The 20,487-nt window shown below is 38.3% G+C and overlaps 2 protein-coding genes across 3 annotated transcripts in view; both read right to left on the bottom strand.

The window, feature by feature from the left end:
- The window catches only part of LOC123313458 (nesprin-1-like), a 19,009-nt gene extending 8,982 nt beyond the window's left edge, over positions 1-10,027 (bottom strand). The window contains exons 1-2 of one of the 2 annotated variants that reach the window (XM_044898348.1): positions 9,747-10,027; positions 4,907-5,209 (exon numbers count right to left, since the gene is read on the bottom strand). In XM_044898348.1, the coding sequence (XP_044754283.1) occupies positions 4,907-4,957 (51 nt within the window). In that variant the 5' untranslated portion in view covers positions 4,958-5,209; positions 9,747-10,027. Of the gene's footprint in view, positions 1-2,050; positions 2,396-4,906; positions 5,210-9,746 lie in introns of those variants that run through there. The other variant, XM_044898347.1, reaches the window with a different exon arrangement.
- Positions 4,965-20,487, bottom strand: LOC123314106. The gene is made up of 5 exons (XM_044899222.1): positions 20,482-20,487; positions 12,939-20,402; positions 11,897-12,853; positions 5,108-5,209; positions 4,965-5,057 (listed from the first exon to the last, which is right to left on the bottom strand). Exons 1-5 carry the CDS (start codon positions 20,485-20,487, stop codon positions 4,965-4,967), a joined length of 8,622 nt encoding a protein of 2,873 aa, XP_044755157.1.

Raw genomic sequence — 20,487 nt, 5'->3', positions numbered from 1 at the left:
AAAAAAAAGGATAACCGAAAGTTTCAGAGGTAATATTTTAGGAAGAAATTTCACAGTGAACAGTTCTCTATAAACGTCTAATAATAAGCCTTACACCCTGTATATACTAATTATAATGAGCTGAAGAAGAGAAGGTAGATGTTTCTTGCCTATTGATTATTTTCAGTCGATGAAAACACTTTCTCTGTCCTGTAATTATTCCAAATCCGATAAAATTTCATCGAGATGTACGTGAATAATTTTCACCGCAGAAGAATAGCGAGATTTGTGTTTTCCTAATAGCTACTAACTAGCCAGATTTGCTGGTTTGTTCGAGTAGGTGCAGGTCTCGTGAAGAAATGCAACCGAGGTGGCTTTGTGTTCTCAAATATCCGCATGGAAGTATTAATGATTGTTATTTGATAATGGCACGCGAACCTTAATTTCCCCCATTGCAGAACTTCCGACCGTAAAAAATGATTCGCGAAAAGGAATTTTCGCAGTTTTCCATCGTCGTCGCGGTTATGCATCGTCGTTTAACTTTGCGCGTTTTCTATTTCATATTTCAACATGCCTGAATTTCCGGTTCGTGGAAAATAAAAAAGATGTAAACCGGATCGTGATCCGCGGATAAAGTATTTCGTGGAGGATAGAAAGCTGCTTGAGCGAAAGAATAATGAACGTTTTAAATGAAAGATGTGGCATAACATTTTTCTCAGAAAAATATGGTGATTTTTTCGCAATCGATGAAAATATGCCTAACGATTTCGTTTCCCTTCTGGAATGATTGGAATGCAAGGTGAAATGTCTACATGTATGTACTTATCTCCAACAATTCCAGCCAAAATGTCTAGAATGCCTATACAGGGCGAGTCTTTGACTGGTACAAATATTTCAACAGGAGATTCTTGAGGTCAAAAGAAACACTTTTTTCCTTAACCATTTTTTCCGTATAGGCTCGGTTTGAAAGATACAGGCTGTTGAAAAACCATAAAAAAATGTTATTTTTAGTTCTATCTCAAAAACGGTTTTATCGAATGAAATGAATTTCGGATTATAGTTTTTCATTCATTTGATGAATCTCTTTCGAACACAAGATACCATTCACGTCTTTCAGTTTTCTCATTATAACCATTTAGCTATCATGAAAATACCAAAAATTCAAAGAACCCAACTCTTGAAACTAAGTTGGAGGCTATCTAATGAATTTTTGAACGTTTTGTAAAATAAAAGGATTCTGCATATTAAGTATGCAAGAATGCAACTCTCTTTAAAAGATCCACATATGTGTAGTGTCACAGATTTAGCTAGTTATTCTGAATGTAATTTTGTATTTTCATGGGTGGCACAGCTCATTATGAAAACTCATTATGGCTATATCTTTTTATCAGGGCAGAATCGGAAAAAATGATATAGGAAAAAAGTGTTCCTTTTGACCTCAAGGATGTACTGTTAACTAATTGTACGAGTCAAAGACTCACCCTGTATAGGCAATCACTTTTATTCTTCAAAAGCTACTTAGACGAGCAAATAGCTAGTGGATTATAAAGAAAGCTGTGGCGTTAACGCAACCCTTCTTTTTCGTAAATACATAAAAAAAACGGAAAACCCTTTTTGACTTTCGATCGAATTCTGTAGGCATTCTATTGTTATATAGAACTCTTCGAGTGACATGTTCAAGAAATCGCTGAGTGCTACTCAGAACTCAAATATCGGATATTTCTCTCTACATGAAGGTCTTAGTAATAATTTTTTTTTTCAAAAGAATCCTCGATTTATTTCAACAGTTCAAAATTTGTTCTAGGTGCTCTGGGGTTCAATCATATCGACCTAGAATTCCAAAAACTACTGCGGTTTCGGAAAAAGTTAGCCTAAAGTTTACAAAAAGTTTCTTATAATTTTGATTTGGAATAATTTTACATTGAAAATACGTCGAAGAATTTGGAATTATTGTCGTTTCTGTAGAATTTCAAGCGTTTCCTGAAATAATCTAGCCCTTTTCTCCAAAACAAATCGAAATATCGAAACAGAAAAACCATCGATAATTCTTTTTAGTCTTCCCAATGCCCACCTTGATGTCATCCTCGCTACACCGACAATTCCTGACCCTCTTTGGATTGATCTTCATTGGCGCCGGTACATCAACACAACCACAAAAAACCGCGAAATAACACGCATATAACTTGGCGAAAAAAATTCTTCGCCCTGGCCCGAAAATCCCGATTTAATGCGTCCGTTAATCGCCGAAAATAACGTTCGCGATCAAAGTTCCACGGTCAACACTCAACACTATGATGCGGAAAGCGAACGCGTCTTGCTGAATTGACACTAAAAATAAAATTCTCACAACGATCTTTCGTAATACGCGGATTTTCGTTTGAAGAACGTCCCGACCCAGTTTTCGACCTGCGTTCACTGCGACCCTCAAATCTTGAGTAAATTTGACGCCAGAGATGTTGCGGTACTTAAACGACGAAACGATGAATCTGGCCGATTGTTTTGAGACCGCTAGATAAGCCCGTAGCTGATGAGGTAATGAAGGTCTTCAGATAAGATAAACAGTCGGAATATACCTTCAATAAATAAATAATGACGAATTGTAGGTAATTGTCTAGTGCTAAAATATCGATTTGGCTGTTTGTTGTTGCATTTATTTTAATATCATGGCATTTACCTAATTTTTTAAAATTACCCTAAAATTTTATGGGGAAGGAGAATCATGTTGCGAAATTCATCAGTACCATTAAGAGGACAAAAGACTGTTTTGAAATCATCAAAATAAATATGGGATGATTCAAAATTCTGAATTTTAGTCACGTGTTCTACATTTTTATGTTTGTTTTCAATAGGTCACTTTTTCTGGCAAATTTCATGGTAATGATGATTTTAACTAGAGATCATGCCTTGAACACCACTCAGGATAGTTGTATAATTTTTTTCAATTGATTTCCCGAAGAGTTATTAAGTTTTTTGTAGCTTTTCGGATCAGTCTACAGTAGGTGCGAAACACACTGCAATTTTTCGAAAATGACCTTTAAAAAATGTCAATATCTCCATTTTTTCAAATGGCAGGCCCTGAATTTTTTTTGTTTGTTGGACACCCACATTTTAGTACAGGCCATGCTATTTGAAAGAATGGACTTATTTTATATTTTTATGTGTGATTTCCGAAAATTCGCAGTAACTTTCGGGCCATTTGTAGATTGAAGCGAAGCACTGAAGAAGACATGAAAACTCTTCAAGAATTCAAATAAAAAAAAAAACGTTTATCTCAGACGGTTTTCAAGACATTTATGAACTCTTGTTAAAACCATCATAACCATGAATTTTGTCGGAAAAAGCGACCTAGGTCAATTAGGGTAAATATTTCGAAATCAGAATTCTATGTAGATTCAGAATATGATTAAAAATTTGGTATTCCCCTATGTTGAAGCAGCATCGTCTATTATCACTTTCGGACCGTCCTGTAATAACTCGAAGTTTCTGCAACAATAATTTTACTGGGATAATTCCAAAATACTCTTCTGTCTCCTGTCTCCTCAATGTTTAAGAAAGACGAAAATGCAGAAGGTATAAAAACGCCAGAATTGATATTTAGGCACTTTAGTAATGTTTTGGTACCTGGACGTGAAAAATTAATGATTTAGTAAGGCCATGTTTTTCTCGATGCCTTTGATTTTTTTTTAGTATTTCAAAGACAATAAGCTTCAAAAATATAATCTAAATCGATTCAACAGTTTAGAAATTATATAGGGGTTTGAATATTCTATGATTTTCGGGAAACGCCAGTATCTCAAAAACTAGTAGGCATAAATGTTTGAGTGCCCATTTCTGAGTTCTCATATAATCCTCTTTTACTTCATGACTTCATGACAAACTTTTACAATCTGAAAAACAATGAAGCGGGTGTAAAGAAATGACAACAACAGACAGTTCCTAAAAACCTGTCCCTCGTTCCAGATCTCAGTGTAAGCAGAGGAAAAATGTCAACGGGGTACCATACATATCTTCGTATGATACATGAAAAAACAGAGATAAAAACCTCAGAAAAAGCTCTCTGTTTGCCCGTACATAATAGAGCAAATATATGTTATTTGGTAATTATAGGTAATCGCTAAGTGCTTAAATATCAATTTTGTTTTATCTGTCATTTCTGCATTTTCGTAATTTTTTAAAAGACCCAAAGATTCTATGGAGAAAAACAGACTGATAAACATCAGGACCACTGAGGAAACAAAGAATATTTTGAAATTATCAGAATAAACTTAATGTTTCAGGAACTTGGAGTTATTATAGAACACTTAACAATAGTAATTTTTGAGCTATTTATATTTTTCAGTTATGGATGAAATTGAAAACAAATATAAAACGTAGATAACTGAAATTCAAGGTCCTTTCGTTTGCATAAAAAGTGTAGGACTTTTCTACACCCGATTTTAGTATTCGTTTGCTGATTGAATTTACTAGTGTAGAGGAGATGTAGATAAACTACATCTCCTTTTGACTATGTGTAGATAAACTACACTTCCTCTACACTGGTTTAAATCAAATCGAGTGTAGACAAAAGCTACACTTTTTATGCAAACGAAAGGACCTTCAGACATATGTATCTAATACTCCAATAATGTAAGGTTAGGTAACTTAAACATTCCAAGATTTTAATTGGTGAATTTTGGGTTAAGGTGAGTTTCGCCGATTGAAAATACAACATTTTAACAGCTGAAAGTTGGTTTTGTGAGGCGAGCAGGAGAATATATACCTATCTACTTTAATAGTAGATAACCACCGGTTGAAATGAGGAATTAATAAAAATTTTCATTTCCTCTTTGAATATTCTCTATTTTACACCAGTTACTAATAAAAAGTTTTAAACCATTCATTTTCGATGAATTAATGATCGAATTAAAGCTGAAATTTTCATTCTCACCTTGACTGCTTCCACCGCTTCCTCCGGTGGTAAATCGGCCACTGTGTCCATGCAATTCTCAACCCATTCGTGCACCAGGTCGCTGGACTCCTTGTACTGCTTCCAAAGGTCGGCAGCGTGGTTGTATTTGGTGCAGAGGTTCTTGAGGTTGCTGCAGGTGGTCGAGTAGGCTGTGACAGCCTCGTCGACTGCAGCCTCTACCTTCTCCGAAACCTCCGGTGTGCAGGACGCGGACAATGGTTTGGCGGATTCCTTCAGGTCTTCCACCAGGTTCTCACGGCTGACAAGGTTGCTCGAAACACTCTGCGAAGAAAAAAAGAACATACATACCTATATCAGTTCCCAATGTCCTCTCCAACATTTCCCAGATTTTTCAATAGATTATTTAAAGATGTTGATGTGTTATTATGATGGGTCCTATATGTGTGCAATGTGAGGATTTATTCAAAGTTTTCCTAATAAATTTATCTCGAGATTAAAATTTCATTATAGGGAAAATCAGTTTTAGTATCGAAAATTTCTATTGATGTCATCAAATCGTAGAAATAACGAGATTTTTCTGAAGAGGAAATATTTCCTGAAAGCTGGTTCATATTTCTTTCTCTTATGAGGACATAATTATTGAAGACAAGGAAGCGCTCCAGCAGCACAAAAGTAGCGGATGTTGATGGAAACTGTTATAATTGCCGCAGTTTTTGATTGCCCATTGAAGATTGGGTATCATTACGCTAGACCGAAATGCGTTTACTGAACTTCTACGAATGATCTTAAATACACTGCGCAAAAAAATTAACGCACATTATGGAAATCTCAAATTTATTCTACAACTGAAGGTGTCCTCAATGATAATTATTTTTATCAGAATTATGCATGCATATGTTATCCACTTTCAACGGTTTTCTTCAATACAGATGTTTTCTCCCAGCAGGAATAAAAAAAGATGATATTATCAGATTTTGAATGTATTGGCTCCATTCTAAAATCAGTTGTTCTCGATCAATTCTAGTGATCAATAGTTTTCTTTTCGTTCGCTATGCAACGCGAAACACGCAATTTGACCCAAGAGGAATGTGCCCAAGCGGTAGTTTTGCGAGAAGAAGGGTGGACATACACAAGAATTGCAGAAAGGTTTGGAGTTTCCCATGCAAGTGTGTCCAGAATGTTGCAGCGATTCAGGGAGACAGGTATGAATGTCCGAAGACCAGTACAGGGTAGACCACGGGTAACAACTGCCATTCAAGAACGTTACTTGAGAGTTTCTCCGTTGAAACAACGGTTTGCAACCGCTCGCCTCCTTCAAATTCAGCTTGAGCAAACTCATGAAGTGCAAATTAGCACTCAGACAATAAGAAATCGCCTCGGAGAATATGATTTAAGGCCTCGTGTCGCGGCAAGAGGCCCAGCTCTTACCCCAGCCCATCGAAGGGCGCGTTTGGATTTTGCGAGAGAGCATATCCATTGGGAAGAGGCCGACTGGGAAAGAGTTCTCCTCACAGATGAGTCTAGATTCTGCTTCTACCATTGTGATCGACGTTCCCTTGTGTACAGAAGTCCACATGAAAGATACGCTCAGTGCAATTTCCTGAATACTACTGGTTTCGGGGGAGGATCGATTATGGTATGGGGTGGAATATCTTTGACTGCTCGCACAGACCTAGTGGTCGTTGATAATGGAGCTGTGAATGCTGATAAGTATATAAGGAACATTCTTGAAGAGCATGTAGTGCCATTTGCCCCATGCCTATGGACGATAATGCCAGACCCCATCGTGCGCGCATCGTTCAGGAGTACCTTGAAGAGGTTGAAGTCTCTCGAACGGAATGGCCAGCAAGAAGTCCAGATCTCAAACCGATTGAGCAGGTTTGGGACAACCTTAATAGAAGGCTGAGAAGTTCAGAAAATCATCCAGCTACTCTTAATGACTTAGGAATCCAACTCGGAGAAATCTGGGAAGGATTAGATGAGAACATTTTAAGATCACTCATTCTGAGTATGAACCGTCGTTGCCGAGCTGTAATTAACGCAAGGGGTGGAAATACCAAGTATTAAATCACTTATCAGCATTTCAGTATTTTGAAAATTGTTCATTTCTCTTCTTTCACATAAGATTCGGTGAAATCCTGAATTTTTCTTCCATTTAATGTGTCTTGTTTCGTTCAAAACCTTCCCAAGAGAACATAAAAAATAAGTTATGAGGTCAATGTAGAGTTAACTTTCATTAAAATTGAGATTTTCAGAATGTGCGTTAATTTTTTTGCGCAGTGTATATGCCGTGAAATAGAAATTCTATTCATTGGAATAATCTTCTCTTCGATTCATTGCTTGAAAAAGTTCACCGGATTCTGAGATGAAAAATTCAGGGAAAATTCACTCCGAAAGAGTGGGACTCCTGGCAGGAATCAAAAATAGAAAATTACTAATATTATTTCGGGATTCCGACCAAATTTTCTTGTCGAATAGAGATTTTTTCTTCAAGTGGATTCCTAAGGATATATTTCTCTATTTTCTACGAGTTATAATTTTCAAACTTTCCGGTGAAAGGCTTAAGTTCCCACACAAACTAGGATAAGTCTCGTTCGGTGATTAGTTACATACGGGCCTGTGCTCCCATTGTGTACATACGGCAATTAAACTTAAAACTCAAAATAGCCGAGACTCTTTCCGGATGTTATCGGAATGCTAACGACCTCTTATGAGTGATTAATCCTGGCATTTTAATCTACATGGAATCGATCCGATTGAGCGGTAAACGGGAATATTTCATCGGAAGTTGACGTTCAGAATGATTGAGACTTGCATCTCCATTTTCGTACAGAAAACACTTCTCAGAATAATTATTCCAGCTGATTTGATCATTGGAAGGCGAGGATTCTAGTAAAAAGTGCGAAGAAAATTTGGAAAATTAAATGAGACGAGGATATATATGGTTACTTCATTTTTAATGTTAATGAAATTCCAAACTTGCAGTAGTTTATAGAAAACCAAGAATAAAAACTATTTGGGACCATTCTATTAAAATAATTATTGCACAAGAAGAAATGAATATTATAAAATGTGTTTTCCGAAGCTATAATGTAAACGTGTTGTTATTTGACTACTTTTGATTTAGAATTTTCTGTTCCTGAGTTCATTACCGTATCATATACTGTGTAATAAAGTCATAAAATAACACCAACAATTCAAATTGAGAGAGATCCGAACTTAGGTGTTGTTTGTGATTACTGGAGTTCATTTTCGAATCAGATGATTTACAGTATGATCGTGAGTAAATACTGAATACAATTTTTGGACAATATATATACTATTTCTTCATCATGCTGGAGGAGCAAGAATGTTGTTTAAATTAATGACTGGGTGTATCAAGTAAATAAAACAAATTCTTGTTCCTGAATACTTGATAACTTTAACTGAATCTTCTTATCTGATCAAAAAATATACTTGACATGGTAATCAACAGGAAAATGATAACGAAAAGAGTTACCATTTCCCTTTAACCGAGGTTATTTCCTTCACAGTTGAATCAATCAATTGAAACTGCAAACATGTTTTATATATAAGAGAGAAAGTAAGTTCTGGTATTCTCTCTCTTCGTATTAACAGGAAACAAAATAAAGATTTGCTAGTACATTGGTTGTTTTCTTTTTATTCCAATTACTCTTGCATTAACGATTTTTGACCACTACCTGTTTCGCTAATAACAATAAAATAGCATCTACACTTCTACAGCTAGGTGAAGTTTCACTTCAAACACGTGTAGTGGTTAAACAACTTATCCTAGTAAAAATAAGATAATTCATCTTCTTGTTTAATTATGGATTTTCATCCACATCAATTCAATCTCGATTCAATACAATGTTTACAAACATTGTCAAAAATTTCGTACTTTTCTAACGTTTTTTTTTTGATAAAATTCAAATGGTCGGAGATATTTCGTTGAAATTTTCGATATATTGTACCATTATTCTAACCAAAAATCAATCATTTTTTATGGAAACGTGGGAAAAGCTTCCATTTTTAACACTCAATATCTCAAAAATTGTGAATATTCGATCCCATGTTTATTCAATGTTTCTGGAGAAGGAATCACCTTCTGCAATTCAGCTGCATCTTTAGTAAACAACCTGTAGATTACCCAGTGAAATAAAATTGTACAGAATGACATCTCTATTGCATAAGATCAGAAAATTTATATTAAGTCAGTGTTAAAAATTTGTGCATACTAATTGAGAATTTTTTCGAAAAGATTTTTATTTCATTTTTGATTTTTCTATATTCTTCTTTGAACAGAAGAAGGTTCAAAAATATCAAGATTCAATTATTCCCAGTGTATAATATCTTTGAGTGATAATGTCGCCTATCATTGTGTATATTTATATGTCTATCTATTTTTTATTCGGTATACAATGTTTGACAGGAATATCGGATATGTTCCTTCGATATTGACATGATTTCATTGTAGTGAAAAAATATTCTGGCCCTGGCCATTAAAAAAGTTCGAAATCATTTGCATTTGAAAAAATTAATTCTCTTCATATTTTTGAAAAACCTCTAGTCAATGCTTGAAAAATGTGAAAAATATTCGCGATTAACACGAATAACAAATTCGAAAAATTTCGCGAGAATCCCGATTTTTAGGACGTGAACAAGTTGCAATATCTGAATATGACTTTCGGTGAATAATTTGCAATTAGTAAGAGGGGGGCCTCAACTCCCCTTCAACGAAAATATTTCATCTATAACTCGTACCGGAAACGATACAATTCGAGCTAATAATTAATAAATTCCTGGCAATGACACTAAAAAAGATTTTTTTTAATTCTTTCGACATTGATGACTATACCTTTCGTGAAATCCAACACACGTTGAATAACAAACGCCACAATCACCATCGAATAATGTCGCTTCACCTTGATGACCGTCGAAATTGAAAATTCACGACAAACTATTCGAAATTCCGCATACGAAAACCGCACCAGGTTATTAATAATTGAAACGCCGATTGTGATACGTACGTCGCGAACGGAAGGTACTTCGTTAACTGTTAAATTAAAACGCGAACAGCGGATTTCGAAACGCCGTTTTCCGTTTTTATCGGATAATCAAACAGCAGCTTCCTCGACGCCGACACAGACTAGCCCGCGAGGCGAGCACTACTGGAAAAAGACACCAAGACACGTGAAAATGTTTGTTGTCGAGATTTGAGAGCGCATGTTCCCACCCTTATTTTTTTCGTCCTTAAAATTCCCTAATTACACATTAACCAATAATAACACCCTCTTCAATAACTTTGCTCTGGATCATTTTTTCGTAAAGGAATTTGTAGCTCATGAAATAAAGTTTTGGGCTCCTAACAATACAGGGTGTCTTTGACTTGTACCTACAGGGTGGGCAAAACTCGATGGGATTGAATGGCAGCTCTGTAACCGTAAGAGCTGGGGAAAAATGGATGGTACTTTTCCGACCTCGATTTTCGAAAGATGGGTAATGCCCAAAACCGCATCCCTCTCTCTTCATTTGTTTTCAAGTTACATGAAAAATTCATTTTTCTGCTCTTTGAATTAGTGCCTTTATTATTTAAAGTTTCAGTAATATCGAAAAACAAATATTACATTGTGAAGACACTTTTTTGAGTAGAATGCAGTGAGATAGTGCTAACTTTCATTTTTTCAAATATAAACCTTTTGTTATTTTTACATTTTCCAGTCCCATATCTTTTTCTGGTTCAGAATATTTAATAAATGTAGTGTCTCTAATTGTTCTCTCAACAAAAAAACTGGAAAACTAGTTCAGTTAAGTTGGCAGGTCATTTTCATTTATAATTGTGGACCTGAATTCAAATGAATATGTTCCGAAACTTTTTTTTAGTAGATAATCTGAATACTATTACCACAGTCAGAATCATAAAACACATTATCAAGTTATTGATGAAAATGATCTGCCAACTTGACCGAATCAGTGTTTGAGGTTTTTTTTATTGGGAGAACAATAAGAGACGACGTTTATTATATATTCTGAATCAGAAAAAAATATGGGACTGGAATATGTAAAAATAACATACCACCACTATATCACTGAAGTGGTGGACTGGAAAAAAATTTTTTGACTACGCCACTACATAAAAAAGTGTCTCCACAATGTAACATTTGTTTTTCGATATTACTGAAACTTTACGAAATAGATGCACCAATTCAAAGAGCCGAAAAATGAGTTTTCACTTATAACATGAAAACAAAAGAAGATATATAGAGGGATGCGGTTTTGGCCATCATCCATATCTTTCGAAAATCGAGATCGGAAACGTGCCATCCATTTTTCCCTAGCTCTAGCGGTTACAGAGCTGCCAAGCAATCCTATCGAATTTTGTCCACCCTGTACAGAAACTAACAAATTCAATAAAAGTTTGCATCAAAAAAATCGAAAGTTCGCCTAATTATTCGAAATAAAAAATTATTTTGTGCCTGTGAGTGAATTCTACGTGAAAAAGTACTTGTCATCCGTTTTCTTCTAGCTCTTATAGTTCTCGAGATCTCCTCAGTAGAAAACGAATTTTGCCAACCCTGTACATATATTTTAACAGAAGTTTCCCGCGATCAAAATAAACCCCTCATTCACCATTAGGCTATGCTCGTGAAACACTCTGTAGATTGAGCTTGTTTTTCCGGTGGTGGCATAGTTCATTATGAAAACTTGAAATGGCGATATCTTTTCATTTAGACCGAGTCAGAAAAATTGGTTAATGAAAAAAGTGGCAACGAGAGATCGTTTCCAAGAGTAGTGATTGGTTGAAGAGGGCCGTTTGAATGGCCACCACGCTTCCACCACGAATGGGGAAATCCAAAGCACAGAAAACAGCAGATTATTATCTTTTTATAATATTCATCTTTCACCATTCCATTCCCCAGACATCGTTTGATAATGATAAGAAAATAGTAGTTATAAAAAAAATGAAAATATGCGAATGATAAAACCTAGCTGGAAGCAAACACTCACCTCTAAACGCTCTGTCGCCTTCCTCAACCTATCGTAATCCACAGTTCCCTGGATGGTCAGAACATCCATCATGAAATCTGCCTCTTGCACGCTCTCTTGGACCATCTCCAATTGTCTCTCGAAGCGTTGCCACAAGTTCAGCCTACCCCTAAGCAAGGCCAACAACTGCCCACATCTTCTTTCCAACGAAGTGTACCTCTCTTGTATGTTAGAGATTTCTCTCTCCACCGTAACCGGCGATACCGTTGCTTTCAATCTCATAGGTAACGTGTGAAGGAGTTGACGTAAGGACATGACGTCCTGCCAGAGGGCCACCAGGTTCTGGTCCACCTTATGACAGTCATTCACAGCCTTCTGAACCTCAGCGCTTCCTAATTTCTCCGCTTCTTCGGCGTGGTTCAAAACTTCGTCCATCTCATGGAATTTTCTGTTCAGTCTGTCGATTCCCTTCTGGATAGCTCGCAGGGAATCTTTGAGCACAGAAGCACCCTCAAGCTCTTCGGCGATCTGCAGTTCTAACCTCTTCGACAAAGCTAGTAATTCGGTAACTTTGTCCGATTCGTTGGCGGAAAGAAGACCTAGTTTACCAAGTTCGTTCTGTAGGGCATCCAACCTGATGGACCTGATCTGTAGGCGCTCTATGTACAAATTCAACTCTTCTTCGCACTTCATCACACCCTGTTGTTGTTCCACGGCCGATTTGAGGTCTTCCAGTTCTTCCTCGATGATGGCCAGTTTTTTGTTGACAGGTACATGAGGAGCGGAAATGGTTTTCATGATGTGCTCCTCGATGTTAGAGATCCTCGAGGATACATTGTTCCACTTGTCCAGGAGGAATGAATGGCTGTTCCTCTGGCTCATTTCGTCGGCAATAGGGATCACTGTCATGGACGTTTCGAAAGCATTCGTGACGTTTCGTAACAACTTGTTGTTAACCTCGCATTCTGCTTTGAGCTCCTAAAACAAAATCATTATAATTAACTCCATACTAACTTCCCTGGTTTATTTCACATTCATTGGTGTATTTATCGATAAAACTCACCCAGAATTGCCTCATATGGCTTCTATGTGGCTCCGGTCGCTCCAGTACCTCAAGCATTGAATCAGCAATATTGAGCCACCTCTCGAGTTCTTTGCTCTGCTCTTTGTAGAGGTTCCAATTGTCCCTGAACGCTGCAATACGTTGCAAATTCATGTGAACGTCTTCCTCCAACTTCTTGATAATTTCCAAAGCATCGGTGTACTCCTGTTCCAAACCAGAACACACCACTAATTCTTGCACTTTGAGAGCAAGGTCTTTCAAGTGCAAGAGAGCAGCGTGATGATCGGCAATATCTTGACTGAGCGATAGGTAGTGGTTCATGTAAATCCTGTAGTCCAAGGAAGTGATGTTGTTGATATATGGAATACGCTCTTGCAAAACCTGCAACCATGTCATTTCCTCCTTCATTCCTTGCTCCAACGTGGCCCATTTAGAAGCAGCAGAGAACATCAGCTGGAATCTGCCAGTTGCCCTGTCCAATATTATCGTGGCTCTTTCGTAAAGGCTCGTGTGTAATTCGGAGTGCTTCGCTTTAGTTTCCGAATCCAAATTTTCTTCTAGCGATTCTAGAATAGCTCTGCAATGACTGAGATTCACGAAGAACTTGCGATGGTTTTGCATTTCGTTCTCGAGGTGCTCCAGGCTTTTCACAGTGAGGGAACTATCAACGATAGCCTCAGCTATATCAACGATCTTACTGAACTCTTTCAGCGTTTGTTCGTATTCGTCTGCCAATGTTAAAAATTGGTAGGCTTTCTCACGTTCGGTAAGGATCTGCTGCTCGATCTGCTTGACCAGCTGTTGATTTCTGTGTACTTCATTCGGTATTTCTCTTGTGGGGAAATCCCTCAACAGCCCTTTCGCTGTAGCCAAAAGCTGAACAGACTTGACTGTGTGTATTTTATTCATACTATCCAGTGCGTCTAATTCGTTCAGCTTCGTTTGGGGAGCGGCATCTGAATCTTTCAAATCATTCAGCGTTTCCTGATTCTCGATAATCATTTGATTCACAGCATTCAATTCGGCAACAAATTCGTTCCATCTTCGAAGATCCCCAGCTGCAAGTTGACCATTTTCCTCTGTCACATCTTCGATTATTTTCACCTGCTGTTGAAGGGAATCGATATAACTCTTCATTCTGTTCTTATCATCTTCGTTGTATATATCATCAGTTTTGTCTAATTCAGTTTGAAGCTGCCCTATCTTATCTTCGATTTCAACGATTTCGTCCTTCAAGGTGTTGAACTCCTCTACGCGTGCTTCAGATGGACCATCGGAGGTCTGCTCTCTGCTTACATAGATTCTGTATTCGATAGTTTCTAACCAAGTTGTTATAGTCTCGACGGTGGTTATGATGGTTTGTTGGATTATTTGAACGTCCCTTCTCTCAACAGCTTCTTGGAGCAACTTCAACTGCTTCTCGACATTACTGCTTCTTTGTTCGATGGATTCTTCTGTTATGACTTCGCTGAGAGTTGCTAGATATAGAACGTCACTGAGATGGGTGGTTCTCTGTGCATTCTGCAAATTCTTAATACGTTCCAAAGTTTGTGTGTTAGACCATGTAACGCCCACGTTCTGAACCACAATAGATTCCTGTTTCTCGCTGTTAATCAGAGCTTCAGATTTTTTCTTGGAAAACGTTGGTTCGGTGTGGGACCAATGGGTTGATGGGTATACTGGCGGTGATATTGGAAAATCTTCTGATGGCGTTAAAGGTGTATCGACAACAATATGTGGAGATTGTACCTCTTCGATTGTGACAGAGGTGACATGCTTGTTCTTCGTCTTAGTTTTTGGTGAAGATATCTTTGTTTTCTGAACAACAGGTTCTAATGAAGCATTCTTCTGTTCTGAACTTCCAATAAGAATAACTGTTTTCACAGTTTCTTGAGTGGATTCAGTTTCTGTAGTTGGAGTTTCGGTGATTTCACTAGTCTCTGAAGTATCTTCTTCGACAACTTTATGTGTTTCTGGAATTTCAGTGATTTCACTAATCTCGGAAGTGCCGTCTGAAACAACTTTATGTGTTGTTTCGGTGATAACGGATTCAACTTTGAAGGTATCCGAGGAATCAGGTTTTTCATCTAAAAGTGACGATCCTGATTGTTCTTGTTCCAAAGAAAGTTTGATGTGGATTTCTGTATTATCTGATCGTGGAGCGAATGATTTGTTCCTCAATTCTTCTACTTTTTCTTCGTTCAAGTCAGTCACTATCGAAGATACAACCATACCCTCCATTGGTGGTTCAACTTCTTGGTTTTGGGCATCTAACTTTTCGTTCTCAATAAAATCTGATACTGCTGAGTGCTTTTTGAGAACTACATCGTCTAGAGATACCTGCACTTCTATATTTTCTGGAAAATCTCCTTCTTTCTTCTGAATTTTTCTAGTATCATGTGGTATTTCTGCATCAACATTCACGAAAACTGGTTGAGCATTTTCTTTAACGTCAGTTGGTATACTGATTGATGCTTGTACTAACACTTCGTACTCTGATGGACTGCTAGGAGGGGTTAGTTGAACTATTTCCTGTGGGGTAGGTGAAGTTTGAGTGATTGATTCGAGTGTTTCTATTTTTCTTTCAGGCAGCACCTCATTTGAGGAGGAGGAAGGTAAGGAAGAAGTTTGCGATGACTGATCTGCAGGTATTGGCTTAACTTGGGATGCTGTTTCGGTAGTTTCCACAGCACACATCTTCACAAGACTCACACGATGCAGCTCTTTTTCGGTTCCAACACCTTTATCATCTGTTTCTACTGATGGTGTTTGTGTTGAACAAATGTCTAAGGACTGATGAGCCTGAGTTTCTACCTCTGAAGTGTTCCTCCTAGAAGGCTCTGTTGGACTGGTTTGCATTTGCCTGTCTTCTTTCGTTTGTTGAGGTGCTTCTGGTTCTTGTTTGGTCGGTAGTGAAGGAGATGTTTCTTTGTCTGTTTCAACACCAATGTCTTCAGTTAGGATTGATGGAACAGGAGATGTTTGGACATAATGGACGTCTAACGATTGGTTTGCCTGAGTCTCAACATCGATACTTTCACTCTTCAGTTTCATTATGCTTGTGGGTTCTTCTCTTTCCTTTTCATTCGCTTCTGATGGAGTGAAAGATTCTTTCTCTGTTTCAACGCAGACATCTTCCATTGGTGGTGCTGACGGAAGTGGTGATGTTTGAACATAATGTTCTTCTGGTGTTTGACGTGCTTGGGTTTCAACCTCGACCGTTTCTACTCTGGTCAATTTAATGGGACTAGTTTGACTTTCTCTTTGCTCCACAGTTTGGAAAGTTTGCATAGATGTATCGGATCTTTCAACTGATTTCCATTTTGGTGAGATCGATTCTTCAGTTTGTGCAAATTCCTCTTGAATTTCAATTCTTTCTGGCGTTGTAGTTTGCATGGAATTATCTAGGATTTCTTTCTCCTTCGAATCTGGCGTTACCTCTCGAGGAGATGTTTGCATGTCCATGTCAGCAATGGATAATTCTACCTGACTAGAAGACTCAACAACAATCGGTTTGTCTTGCTTCGATGCTTCGTCCGTTTGAATGGAGAATTCTGCAGTTTCGATTTGTATTTCTGGGGAAGTTTGCATTGATGCCGGCATGGTTTCGACAATTGTTGCGATCTCTGAGATCAGCTCTGGTGAGGTTTGTGAATTTTCCTCTTGCAAGAGCACTGTTTCGATTACTGGGATCTTAGTTACGATTTCAGAAGTAATACCTTCAGTTTTTTCGTTGCTAGGTGCTATTACACTCTCTTCGATTACTTTCACAGTACCCACTTCAGAAGCCGTGGAAATAGTTTGATATGAGTCGTTTACAGAATCCAGTTCTTCATCTATGGCCTTCTGCGTTATGGGTTCAGAAAGAACTTCGCTGTCGTCTATAGCTTTTTCTACCATTGGCTCTGAAACTGGTTCACTTTCAGATTCTCTTCGTTCTTCTTTCTTTACTTTCCTCCTCTTCTTTTTCTTCAGGTCCTTTTCTTCTTCCTCCACAACTTTGACTTCCTTATCATCATCGCTGAACACAACAGATTCCCCTCCTTCGACAGAATCAGAAATTGATATTGGCACATGCGATTCGTCCGTATCCTTAACCTTAACCTTCTGTTTTTTCTTCTTCTTTCGACGTTTTTTCTTTTCTTGGTCATTATCCTCCATCAAGCTTTCATCCACAGTAGTCTTGTCAGCTTCGTAACCGGTATCCTTGCTTCTTTCTTCTTGGTCTGACTCAGTTACCGGGTCCAACGTTTCGAAGGTAGGTTTTGGACTTTCTTCATTGCATTCCTGGGAATCAGAAGGAATAATTATATCCGTTGATTCGGAGAGTGTTGTTTCCAGGGATACTCCCTCTGTTTCGAACATTTCTTCGGTAAGTGCTTTGTCATCTTTTTTGTCTGGAGATTCAAATTCCTTTTCTGGTGTTTTAGATTTCTTTTTTCGCTTACTTTTTCTCCCTCCATGGTCTATTTCACTCGATGTGATCGATGTCTCATGCTGGGAGGGCTCGACAACAGAAGGTACTTCTTCATGTCTGGAGGCAGGTAAGGTCTGGAAAACTTTTTTGGTTATCGAAGGCAAGGAGAAGTCACTTTCGCGCTGTAGTTTTTCTTCTGGAAGCTCGCATTTACTATCAACAGATATTTTGCTAGAAATTTTGGCTGATTCAAACTTCCAATCCATCGGTTTTTCTTCCAGGGAAACTGTTATCTCCACACCTCTTTGTGTTTTTGGTAATGAGGCTGCGGGCATTTGTTTGTGTTCGATTTGATCAAGTGAGCCATCATTCTTTGGTTTTTCAGGAGACTCTTGATGTATGATTGTAGTTTTTCGCTCTTCAGAAATCAAATTAGAAGTAGATTGCGAGGGAACTTCTTGAGATTCCGTTATTTGTGGTGTTTTGATTGGTGTGATCTCTTGGGTGGCTGATTTTTCAGAGGATGGAGTGTCATTTTCGTGTTTTGATGTCATTTCGTGATGAATTATTTCTGCAGAAATAAAATTCTCTGATGATGTCTTGCGGTTATCTTCAAGAAGTGTTGATTGGGGTGATTTTAAGTGCTGATGTTCTGGCTCAATTGGAGAAAAGCTTGAAGGTTTATCATCCTCAATAGGATGGTCCTGATGCATTTCTGGAGCATTGAAATCTTCGGTTACAAGTTGTTCTTTGCTACTAACTAGATCAACGCTAGGTGGCTCAATAGAAATATTCTCAACAGCAGGTGCAGATGGTTCAAGTTCTACTTTCTCAGGTACAGGCGTGCATGACGTTAAAGTTTCTTTATGAACTTCGAAACTTGTCTGAGTTGTAACATGCTGTGCGGGCAGAGGCAGAGGTGATTGATTTTCAACATACCTCTCTACCGAATCATCAGTTTCTTCGGCTACAACCTCTGAAATGATAGGTCCTGTATCCTGGACATTATGAAGATTTTCTTTATCTGGTGATACTGAATTTTCTTCAACTGGAAGGGGTTCCGTCTGAGGAATTTCGCGTAAGGGAGAGTGTTCAGTTATTTCGGCATCTCGTGAATATTGATCAGTTATTTCAAGAATTGGCGATGATTTTTCTACAAGCGTTACACTCGAAGTTGTGGCAAATTGTTTCTCCGATGGTGAAGTTACAACCGTTTTGAAATCTTCCTGCACGATCAGATCTTCTTGATCAGTTGGTAACATGGTTTTAATGGTGTCTATGGGTTCTATGGATACAGCTTCTTGTCTGATCAGAGTTTTTTCAACCGGTTGCTGGATATGCTGGTAATCCTCAGAAGTTGTTGTGATTATTGGTTCTGAAGTTACCGATTGTTTCACCTCTACATTACCAGCTTCAGTTTGAGTATGTATCGGCTGACCATACTGACTTTCTGAGACCACTGTACCATCAACAGTTTCAGTGACATTGATACTGACTCTTGGAATTCCCTCTTCAGTTATTTCAACTTCCTCAGGTTCTTCTACCACTTCTTCCGTGATTTGTTCCTTACCATCAACGATAACTATTTTTCGTATAATTCTTCGAGTTTTCCTTATGACTTTTCTGGTTACCTGCTGCACCACTGCCCTAACGCTAGAACTTGATGTTTGTATCCGACTAGTTTCGAAAGCAACATGGCCTTGATCAGCTGAAAGGAGTTTGTTGGCTTCATCAACGAATGCCACGTCACCTTCGTGAAGTTTTACTCCTTGGATTTCTACTTCTTTCGGATTCTCAGCTTCGATAACAGTGTAGTGTGTTTCTGGATCTGTACTGAACTCTTGGACATTAATATCTCCTCCAGTTGTACCAGATATTATGTTACCACCGTACTGTCTGTTGGTCAAAATTTCCCTTCTACCATCCCCTCTGGCCACTGTTGTGCTGCTCTGCTGTCCTTGCAGTGTGACTTGAGAGAACGACTGAGTGATTGGCACATTATCTTGTGTTAGAGTGCTCAAAGATGTGAGGTTCTGTTGTTGTACGGTCTGTTGGTGCCTCACTACAGTTCTGTGTAATTTTTTCACTATAATTCTCTTCGAACCATCGGCGTCTACTATAACCTCCGTTGTGGTCTCGTCAGGCTCTACCATAACGGTTTCGAACGGTTGGTTCGGTTTCGTATTCGTAATGTTCAGTTCCAAAGATTTTGCATCTGTTTCTGCCTGCTTCTTATAGCTGGCTTCCACCAGAAGATCATCGTCAGGCTCTTGAATTAGAGGTTGCGGTTCCTGGGAAGCCATAGGTTTGGTATCAATTTGAATCGTTTCTTCACCTCCACTGGTGGTAAATTTCGAAATTGTTATGGTTTCCTTCTGCTTGGTGTCGCCTTCCCATTCAACTGATTCTTTCGATAGTTGGGCCTGGATTTGGGCGTCAACTGGTTCGTTGTAGGTTACTGTGAAATCTTTTTTAGAAGGCTCTTTCGTTGGAGACTTCAAGCTATTTCCAGTTTGGGTCTCAATCGTCACAGCAGCAATTTGTGTCTTGGGTACCAGGGGTTCTGAAATAGACTGAGCGGCGGAATGGATCGAAACTTCTTCGATGGGCATAGATATCGAATTGAGGGTGTTTTCCAGGGAGGTGTCTGGGGTAGAAAGGACGCTTTTTCTCCTTTCTCGGACTTCCTCGAGATGCCTTCTGAATTCTTCTATTTTATACTCGACTAGAGTTTTCTGTTCGGTGAACACTGTGAGTATGGATTCCAGCTGAGTGCACAAAGCTAGCGATATTTGTTTGAGATCGGCGTACTTCTGGAATTCCTTACAGATTTTGGATAGTTCCACCAGTTTTCGCTCCTTTTCAAGAAGTTCCCTGTGGAGAGTTTCAATTTCGATTATGAATTCTTGAATTTGAGATTCGGTACTCGTTTGTTTCGAAGTTTCCAATATGGTCCTCACAGATACTATCCACGACTCGATTTCGTTCAAGAGATTCTTGTAATCGTCCAATTCTTGCTTCTTCTTCGATTGGTTCGACTGTGCCAGCTGTAAAAAATCGATGTCAGAATATTTCATCAGGGCTCATTGAAACTTTATGAAAATTTACTCACTGTTATTGCGTTACGTCCAT

This window comes from Coccinella septempunctata, chromosome 5 (genome assembly GCF_907165205.1).
Source record: "Coccinella septempunctata chromosome 5, icCocSept1.1, whole genome shotgun sequence".
Classification (NCBI taxonomy): Eukaryota; Metazoa; Arthropoda; class Insecta; order Coleoptera; family Coccinellidae; genus Coccinella; species Coccinella septempunctata.
The sequence above is the reverse complement of the archived record's forward strand: the minus strand, read 5'-3'. Positions and strand labels throughout refer to the sequence as shown.

What these genes read in the sequence shown, in the direction of transcription:
- LOC123314106 (XM_044899222.1), bottom strand. An exon ending in AGGCGACAGAGCGTTTAGAG is followed by an intron (nt 5,210 to 11,896) that starts GTGAGTGTTTGC and finishes TTTTCTTCGCAG; the next exon opens with AGTGTTTCGAGCAACCTTGT. An exon ending in CACCGGAGGTTTCGGAGAAG is followed by an intron (nt 5,058 to 5,107) that starts GTAGAGGCTGCA and finishes GACCACCTGCAG; the next exon opens with CAACCTCAAGAACCTCTGCA.